This window comes from Sus scrofa, chromosome X (assembly GCF_054392235.1).
Source record: "Sus scrofa isolate SSC_HxYL_T2T_F1_AM1 chromosome X, Sscrofa_HxYL_maternal_Yorkshire_Landrace_v2.0, whole genome shotgun sequence".
NCBI classification, from domain to species: Eukaryota; Metazoa; Chordata; class Mammalia; order Artiodactyla; family Suidae; genus Sus; species Sus scrofa.
Window position 1 is genome coordinate 90,724,747 of NC_139401.1, and position 9,834 is coordinate 90,734,580.

The 9,834-nt window shown below is 42.2% G+C and overlaps 1 protein-coding gene across 1 annotated transcript in view; it reads right to left on the reverse strand.

The window, feature by feature from the left end:
- Positions 1 to 8,936, reverse strand: part of LOC146394712 (uncharacterized) — a 31,839-nt gene extending 22,903 nt beyond the window's left edge. Inside the window, exons 1-2 of the mRNA XM_085006980.1 lie at positions 8,900 to 8,936; positions 8,041 to 8,515 (exon numbers count right to left, since the gene is read on the reverse strand). Of these exons, the coding sequence (XP_084863106.1) occupies positions 8,041 to 8,515; positions 8,900 to 8,936 (512 nt within the window). The remainder of the gene's footprint in view (positions 1 to 8,040; positions 8,516 to 8,899) is intronic.
- Positions 8,937 to 9,834: the final 898 nt, after the last annotated feature.

Sequence of the window (9,834 nt, forward strand, 5' to 3'; positions counted from 1 at the left end):
ATAGGTGAGAAAACGGAAGCTCAGAAAGTTTAATTTGTTCAATGTATCCCTGATAGTAAGTGGCGGCATAAAGATTCTAACATATATATCTGATTCTTTAATCTACACAAAAGGGTACTGTTTGGATAAATGGAGGGAAACGATGAAGAACTACAAAATGAATATAGTCTTTCACTAAGAAAATAAATATGTAAATCTCAAAAATCATCTGTTTACATGGCATAAGATACATAATTATTTTCTTCACATTTTATTTTTTTTTTTTTTAATTAAATTTTATTTTCCCACTGTACAGCAAGGGGGTCAGGTTATCCTTACATGTATACATTACAATTACAGTTTTTCCCCCACCATTTCTTCTGTTGCAACATGAGTATCTAGACATAGTTCTCAATGCTATTCAGCGGGATCTCCTTGTAAATGTATTCTACGTTGTGACTGGTAAGCCCAAGCTCCCGATCCCTCCCACTCCCTCCCCCTCCCATCAGGCAACCACAAGTCTCTTCTCCAAGTCCATGATTGATTTTCTTTTCTGAGGAGATGTTCATTTGTGCTGGATATTAGATTCCAGTTATAAGTGATGTCATATGGTATTTGTCTTTGTCTTTCTGGCTCATTTCACTCAGTATGAGATTCTCTAGTTCCATCCATGTTGCTGCAAATGGCATGATGTCATCCTTTTTAATGGCTGAGTAGTATTCCATCGTGTATATATACCACATCTTCCGAATCCAATCCTCTGTCGATGGACATTTGGATTGTTTCCATGTCCTGGCTATTGTGAATAGTGCTGCAATGAACATGCGGGTGCATGTGTCTCTTTTAAGTAGAGCTTTGTCCGGATAGATGCCCAAGAGTGGGATTGCAGGGTCATATGGAAGTTCTATGTATAGATTTCTAAGGTATCTCCAAACTGTTCTCCATAGTGGCTGTACCAGTTTACATTCCCACCAACAGTGCAGGAGGGTTCCCTTTTCTCCACAGCCCCTCCAGCACTTGTTATTTGTGGATTTATTAATGATGGCCATTCTGACTGGTGTGAGGTGGTATCTCATGGTAGTTTTGATTTGCATTTCTCTTATAATCAGCGATGTTGAGCATTTTTTCATGTGTTTGTTGGCCATCTGTATATCTTCCTTGGAGAAATGTCTATTCAGGTCTTTTGCCCATTTTTCCATTGATTGATTGGTTTTTTTGCTGTTGAGTTGTATAAGTTGCTTGTATATTCTAGAGATTAAGCCCTTGTCAGTTGCATCATTTGAAACTGTTTTCTCCCATTCTGTAAGTTGTCTTTTTGTTTTCTTTTGGGTTTCCTTTGCTGTGCAAAAGCTTTTCAGTTTGATGAGGTCCCATGGGTTTATTTTTGCTCTAGTTTCTATTGCTTTGGGAGACTGACCTGAGAAAATATTCATGATGTTGATGTCAGAGAGTGTTTTGCCTATGTTTTCTTCTAGGAGTTTGATGGTGTCCTGTCGTATATTTAAGTCTTTCAGCCATTTGGAGTTTATTTTTGTGCATGGTGTGAGGGTGTGTTCTAGTTTCATTGCTTTGCATACAGCTGTCCAGGTTTCCCAGCAATGCTTGCTGAATAGACTTTCCTTTTCCCATTTGATGTTCTTGCCTCCCTTGTCAAAGATTAATTGACCATAGGTGTCAGGGTTAATTTCCAGATTCTCTATTCTGTTCCATTGGTCTGTCTGTCTGTTTTGATACCAGTACCACACTGTTTTGATGACTGTGGCTTTGTAGTATTTCTTGAAGTCTGGGAGAGTTATGCCTCCTGCTTGGTTTTTGTTTCTCAGGATTGCTTTGGCGATTCTGGGTCTTTTGTTGTTCCATATAAATGTTTGGATTGTTTGTTCTAGTTCTGTGAAAAATGTCATGGGTAATTTGATAGGGATTGCATTGAATCTGTAGATTGCTTTGGGTAGGATGGCCATTTTCACAATATTGATTTTTCCAATCCAGGAACATGGAATATCTTTCCATTTTTTTACATCTTCTTTGATTTCTTTGATTAAGGTTTTATAGTTCTCGGCATATAGGTCCTTTACCTCTTTGGTTAGGTGTATTCCGAGGTATTTGATTTTGTGAGGTACAATTTTAAAAGGTATCATTTTTTTGTATTCCTTTTCTAATGCTTCATTGCTGGTATACAGAAATGCAACTGACTTCTGAATGTTAATCTTATATCCTGCCACTTTGCTGAATTTATTAATCAGTTCAAGGAGTTTTGGGGTTGAGTCCTTAGGGTTTTCTAGGTATAGAATCATGTCATCTGCATACAGTGACAGTTTGATCTCTTCTCTTCCTATATGGATGCCTTTGATTTCTTTTGTTTGTCTAATTGCTGTGGCTAAGACTTCCAAAACTATGTTGAAGAGCAGTGGTGAGAGTGGGCATCCCTGTCTTGTTCCAGATTTGAGTGAGAAGGCTTTCAGTTTTTCCCCATTGAGGATTATATTTGCTGTGGGTTTATCATAAATGGCTTTGATTATATTCAGGAATGTTCCCTCTATACCCACTTTGGCGAGGGTCTTGATCATGAATGGATGTTGAACTTTGTCAAATGCTTTTTCTGCATCTATTGAGATGATCATATGATTTTTGACTTTTTTTTTGTTAATGTGGTGTATGATGTTGATTGATTTGCGTATGTTGAACCATCCTTGTGAACCTGGGATGAACCCAACCTGGTCATGGTGTATAATTTTTTTGATATGTTGTTGGATTCGGTTGGCTAAGATTTTGTTGAGAAGTTTTGCATCTATATTCATCAATGATATTGGGCGATAGTTTTCTTTTTTGGTGGTATCTCTGCCTGGTTTTGGAATGAGGGTGATGGTGGCCTCATAGAATGTCTTTGGGAGTATTCCTTCTTCTTCAACCTTTTGAAAGAGTTTAAGGAGGATGGGCACCAATTCCTCTTTATATGTTTGATAGAATTCACCTGTGAAGCCATCTGGTCCTGGGCTTTTGTTTGTAGGGAGTGATTTTATGACCTCTTCAATTTCATTTCTAGTGATGGGTCTGTTCAGTTGGTCTGTTTCTGCTTGATTCAGTTTTGGCAGGCTGTAAGATTCTAGAAAATTGTCCATTTCTTCCAGATTGTCAAACTTATTGCCATATAGTTGTTCATAGTATTCTCTTATGGTTTTTTGTATTTCTGCTGTATCCGTTGTGATTTCTCCTTTTTCATTTATAATTTTGGTGATTTGGGTTCTTTCTCTCCTCTTTTTAGTGAGTCTGGCCAGGGGTTTATCAATTTTGTTCACCTTTTCAAAGAACCAGCTCTTGGTTTTATTAATTTTCTCTATTGTTTTTTGAGTCTCTATTTTATTGATTTCTTCTTTGATCTTTACAATTTCCTTCCTTCTGCTGACTTTAGGACTTCTTTGTTCTTCTTTTTCTAATTCATTTAGGTGGAGGGTTAAGTTGTCAATTTGGGATCTTTCTTCTTTTTTGAGAAAGGCCTGGATTGCTATAAATTTCCCTCTGAGCACTGCTTTCGCAGCATCCCATAGATTTTGAGAGGTTGTGTCTTCATTATCATTTGTTTCAAGATAGTTTTTAATTTCCTTCTTGATTTCCTCATTGACCCATTGGTTTTTTAGTAGCATGTTGTTTAGTCTCCATGGAGTAGGTTTTTTCTCTTTCCTTTTCCCATGGTTGATTTCTAATTTCATGGCATTGTGGTCAGAGAAGATACTTGAGATAATTTCTATGCTCCTAAATTTATTGAGATTCGCTTTATGTCCCAATATGTGGTCGATTCTTGAGAATGTTCCATGAGCATTTGAGAAGAATGTGTATTCTGATTTTTTTGGATGTAGTGTCCTGAAGATATCAATTAAGTCTAACTTTTCTATTGTTTCCTTTAGGATCTCTGTTGCTTTATTGGTTTTCTGTCTAGAGGATCTGTCCATTGATGTGAGGGGGGTATTTAGGTCTCCTACTATGATTGTATTCTCATCAATATCTCCCTTTATGTCTGTTAATATTTGTTGTATGTATCTGGGTGCTCCTATGTTTGGGGCATATATGTTGATGATAGTAACATCCTCTCCTTGGATGGATCCCTTAATCATTAAATAGTGTCCTTCTTTGTCTTTCTTTATGTCTTTTGTTTTAAAGTCTATTTTGTCTGATATGAGCGTTGCAACTCCTGCTTTTCTGTCATGTCTATTGGCATGAAATACTTTTCCCCAGCCTTTCACTTTCAATCTATATGTATCTTTTGTCCTAAGGTGAGTTTCTTGTAGGCAGCATATTGAAGGTTTTTGCCGTTTTATCCACTCAGCCATTCTGTGTCTTTTGATTGGGGCATTCAGTCCATTGACATTTAAGGTGATAATTGATAGATGATTATTTATTGCCATTTGATCCTCGTGTTCCAGTTGATTCTATGGTTCTCCATTCTTCCTTTCTTTTTTTTTTTTTTTTTTTTTTTTTTTTTTGGTTGGATGGTCTCCTGTTATTATCTGCTTGAGTGTATTTTTTTTTTTCATTTTTTGCAAATGCAATATTTGGTTTTGGCTTGTGGTTGCCCTGTTTTTTAAGTATGCTAACCCCTTCCCATAATTGTGTGTTTTAGCCTGATGGTCCTGTAAGTTCAAACACTTCATTATTATATTAAAATTAAGAAGAGAGACATACATACAAACAAAAAGGATTATTTACCTCCTAACATCCCTTGCCCACATTTTATGGTTTTGATGACTCTTTTATTTTTTTCTTTTTAATTTTATTTTGTTTGAAGCATGTTCATGATTAAATCTGTATGCTGGCTTATTTGAGTGACTGCTCTCTGATTGTATCTTCCTCAGTCCTAGTTCTTCTTCTTCTTTTTCTTCTTCTTTTTTTTTTTTTTTTTTCTTTTCTTTTTTCTTCCCTTTCCTTCCTTTCTTTTTGGTTTAGAGAAGCCCTTTCAATATTTCCTTTAACCTGGGTTTTGTGTTGCTGTATTCTTTAAGTTTTTGTTTGTTGGGAAAAATTTTTATTTCCCCTTCTATTTTAAATGATATTCTTGCTGGATAAAGTATTCTAGGTTGCATATTTTTTCCTTTGAGCACTTTAAATATCTCTTGCCATTCCCTCCTGGCCTGTAGTGTTTCTGTAGAGAAATCAGCTGATATTCTTATGGGGGTTCCCTTGTAGGTAACATTCTGTTTTTCTCTTGCTGCCTTTAGGATCCTCTCTTTATCACTAACTTTTGCCATTTTTATTATGATGTGTCTTGGTGTGGGTCTGTTTGGGTTCAGTTTGTTTGGGGCCCTCTGTGCTTCTTGTATCTTGAATCCAGTATCCTTTAGACTTGGGAAGTTTCCAGCGATAATTTCTTCAAATATATTTTCCATTCCTTTATCTTTTTCTACTCCTTCTGGAATTCCTATTATGCGTAGATTGGCCCGTTTTATATTATCCCATAGGTCTCTTATATTGCTTTCCAGTTTTTTGATTCGGTTTTCTGTCTGTTGACCAGATTGAGTGATTTCCATTATTCTATCTTCCATATCACTGATTCGTTCTTCTGCATTATTCATTCTGGTTTTTACTGCCCCTAGTTCAGTTTGCATCTCTGCAAATGAATGTTCTAGTTTTTCTTGGCTCCTCCTTATATTTTCTAGCTCCTTTCTGAGGGTATCTGCATTGCTGTTCATATCTTCTCTTAATTCCTTCAGTATTTTCACTATTTCTCTTTTGAACTCCAGGTCTGTCAGACTGCAGAGATCAGTTTCATTGTTGACTGTTTTAGGTGAGTTCTCCTGTTGGTTTGACTGGGGGTGGTTTCTCAGCTTCTTCATCTTGCTTGTTGTCTTCTTTCTCCTGAGGGAGTTGTACTCTACGTTATCGGGTAGTGTTTGCCTTGTCACTGCCCTGGAATATTTCCTGAGGGCTGTCGTTGTTGGTCAATCTTTTTTTGAGGCAGTGTGGCTTTTCTGGAGTGTTGATGGGACTAACAGTGTTTCTTTGAAGCAAAGGAGGACTTCCTGAGGGTAGACAGGACTGGGAGGTCCACCCCACGATGGTAGCAGATTTCACTTGGTTCTCAGCACCCCCTGGGGTCTTGGGCGGGTAACAGGGCCCTTGGAGACTCAAGAGGTTCCTCCCCAGGGCAGCCCGACTCAGAAAGACCGTCTGAGATCTTTTCCCGATTCCGCCAGGCTTGTTGCAGCTTTTCTGGGCTGCAGGGGGTCCTGCCTGGAGCTGGCAGTCCTATGCAGCTGGTCCACTAGGTCTCAGCACCCCTTGGGGTCTTGGGCGGGTAGCAGGGCCTTTGGAGACTCAAGAGGCTCCTCCCCAGAACAGCCCGACTCAGAAAGACCGTCTGAGATCTTTTCCCAAGTCGGCCAGGCTTGTTGCAGCTTTTCTGGGCTGCAGGGGGTCCTGCCTGGAGCTGGCAGTCCTATGCAGCTGGTCCACTAGGTCTCAGCACCCCCTGGGGTCTTGGGCGGGTAGCAGGGCCCTTGGAGACTCAAGAGGCTCCTCCCCAGGACAGCCTGACTCAGAAAGACCGTCTGAGATCTTTTCCCAAGTCGGCCAGGCTTGTTGCAGCTTTTCTGGGCTGCAGGGGGTCCTGCCTGGAGCTGGCAGTCCTATGCAGCTGGTCCACTAGGTCTCAGCACCCCTTGGGGTCTTGGGCGGGTAGCAGGGCCCTTGGAGACTCAAGAGGCTCCTCCCCAGGACAGCCTGACTCAGAAAGACCGTCTGAGATCTTTTCCCAAGTCGGCCAGGCTTGTTGCAGCTTTTCTGGGCTGCAGGGGGTCCTGCCTGGAGCTGGCAGTCCTATGCAGCTGGTCCACTAGGTCTCAGCACCCCTTGGGGTCTTGGGCGGGTAGCAGGGCCCTTGGAGACTCAAGAGGCTCCTCCCCAGGACAGCCTGACTCAGAAAGACCGTCTGAGATCTTTTCCCGATTCGGCCAGGCTTGTTGCAGCTTTTCTGGGCTGCAGGGGGTCCTGCCTGGAGCTGGCAGTCCTATGCAGCTGGTCCACTAGGTCTCAGCACCCCTTGGGGTCTTGGGCGGGTAGCAGGGCCCTTGGAGCCTCAAGAGGCTCCTCCCCAGGACAGCCCGACTCCGAAAGACCGTCTGAGATCTTTTCCCGATTCGGCCAGGCTTGTTGCAGCTTTTCTGGGCTGCAGGGGGTCCTGCCTGGAGCTGGCAGTCCTATGCAGCTGGTCCACTAGGTCTCAGCACCCCTTGGGGTCTTGGGCGTGTAGCAAGGCCCTTGGAGACTCAAGAGGCTCCTCCCCGGGGGAGCCCGTCTCAGAAAAACCGTCGGAGAATTAGGTCGATCTATTCACGGCCTGGCTAGGCTTGTTCTAGCTTTTCTGGGCTGCAGGCCTTTTTTAGGGGGCTGGTGGTGTTTGGTGCTGCTCTGTGGAAGTGTAGCCCCTCCAAAGGGCAAGCAGGCCTGTGCAGGGAGAGCCCCTGCGGTGGTAGGCTTCAGGCAATTGTTGAGGCCAGCCCTCCTGGATGGCAGGCAGCCCCAGGTTCGGCGAGAGCGGAGGGGGTGGCGGGGGTGGGGGGAGGGAATGCACTGGGAAGCACAGCTTTCTGCTAGCTAGCGGGCCTGTAAGCTTGTTGTGGCGTGGGGGGTATTCTATGGGGACCCACCCCTTCTTCTCTCCCCTCCCCAGCACGGGCGCAGACCAGGCTCTTCTCCCAGGTTCCCTCTGAGGCGGCTTTCCACTTCCCCGCCCCTAGAGTATTGCTCCCTTCCTCTGCGACAGCTTTGTTTTCTAGTCTCCCAGGCAGTCTCTGCCCCGTCGAATGGTTTAGAGACCTCCCAAGCAGTTTCCGCTCTTCCCCGCCCCCCTAGCCCGGGGACTAATCTCTGGAGCCGAGGTCTCGGTGCCCAGCCCCCCCCCCCAGGCGTCCCCCGGCCCTTTCTTGGGGACTAACCTTCGGAGGCGAGGTCTCGGTGCCCAGCCCCAACCCAGGCGTCCCCCGGCCCCCTCTCGGGGACCAACCTTCAGAGCTGAGGTCTCGGTGCCCAGCCCCCACCCAGGCGTCCCCCAGCCCTTTCCCGGGGACTAACCTCTGGAGCCGAGGATTCGGTGCCCAGCCCCCACCCAGGCGTCTCAATTTTTGGTGACTGTGCCCGTAGTTCAGATGGTCCGTTGGGTTCTTGATCGTTTTTCCGTACTCCGACTTACTGCTACACTCTTCTCTGCATCTGGAGATTCCTCCGGTTCGTTTGATCTTTCCCCCGGTAGGAGACTTTCCAGGGTGCGGGATCCCTTTCTCCTCCGCAGTTCCCTTTCGGGAGCGCCCGTCCCGCTCGGATTCACCTTCTCTCACTCTCCTCTTTTCTCCCGTTCTGCCCAATAATGTCACGAATTTCTTGCCGTTATTGGAGTTTAGGTTCCTCTGCCAGCGATTGGTTGTTGTTCTGTGCGAGTCATTTCTTCTGTAGATGTGCTTTTTTTGTTGTGTTTGTGGGAGAGGGCGAGCGTGTCCCCCTACTCCTCCGCCATCTTGTCCTTCCTCTTCTTCACATTTTAAATCTATTGCTTTAGCATCGCATAGACACTATCGTATTTTCTTTGAGAATATTATGATTTACTGCAGGGACACTAACACTTTGTCAAAAAAACAGATGAGGAAAATGTAGTCTTAAAAGACATCAAGATAGTATTTAGGTAAAAAGAAGAAGTTATTTGTATTGAAATATATTAAGCAGGATACAAAAATGGGTCATTGATTCCCTCTCTGGGGAGATAATAATAAATGGCAAGTCCTCCATTTATAAAAGACTTCATTTTCCAATTCCTGCTTACTACCTTTGACTCAGTCATGAAAAGCCTTTTTACCTTGGATCTCTTTAAAAGCAAATTAAAAAAAAAAAAACAACTAAAACAAAAAGCTAGGCATACCACCTTCCTTCTCAACATTACCTTGACTGGATATGAGGCCCAGAACTGCTATAGCCATTTCAATATCAGCCTGAAAATGCAGCCAGCACCATCCAGATAAGAGTAGAGATAAGGGAATTCAGAAAAAGTGGAGCTGGAGCTTCAATCTTAAAGACTACTGTATCTCTGGACTTATACATATTTGAACCAATTCATTTTCATTATTATCTAGGAAAAAATATGCCCATAAAAAAAGAAACCTATACTTATTGGGGAAAGCATTTTCATCATGTAGCATTTTATAGATAGTAACTAGGAACTTAAATTAATCCTGACCAGCAGATAAAATGTGGACAATCTGCTAAAAAAAAAAAAAAAAAAAAAATTAGCCAATCACCATTTTAGTAGAAAACCTGTTCTAAATTTCATATTTATTCCAAAAGCAAATGAATAAAAATAAAACATTATTCTAGTGCCAAATTTTGAGTAGGTGATAATAGGATGTCCAAATAACAGCAAAATTATTTCCTTAAATCTTTATTGAGATAAGCCCCATTAGGATAGTAAAATCCTGTGGTTTCACAGCTGATGCAATGATAGCAAAACAATATCCATCTATATTACCAGAATCATAAACAGATAGTGCTGAGGCTTTCTGAAAATATTAACATAAGTGAAATGAGCATTTGCGCCATTTCATTGCACAAGGGTTCTTAATTCGTTCAAGAACAAAGAATAATTTCTAATTATATTGGAAATTGCCGAAGTACATAAACTATACCAAAATTATAGAGGGTATTCAAGTTGTGAATATATTCCTGGTTTCAATCAATCTCATCCACATGTATAAGTTCAAAGAACTGTTGAAGGGATCCACACTACCCCAAATGGAAACATTGTACTTTGGTGCCTTATTTTTCTTAACATACTCTCACTCCTTCTCTACTCTGTGTTAAGGCAAAAATGTTCCTACCAAA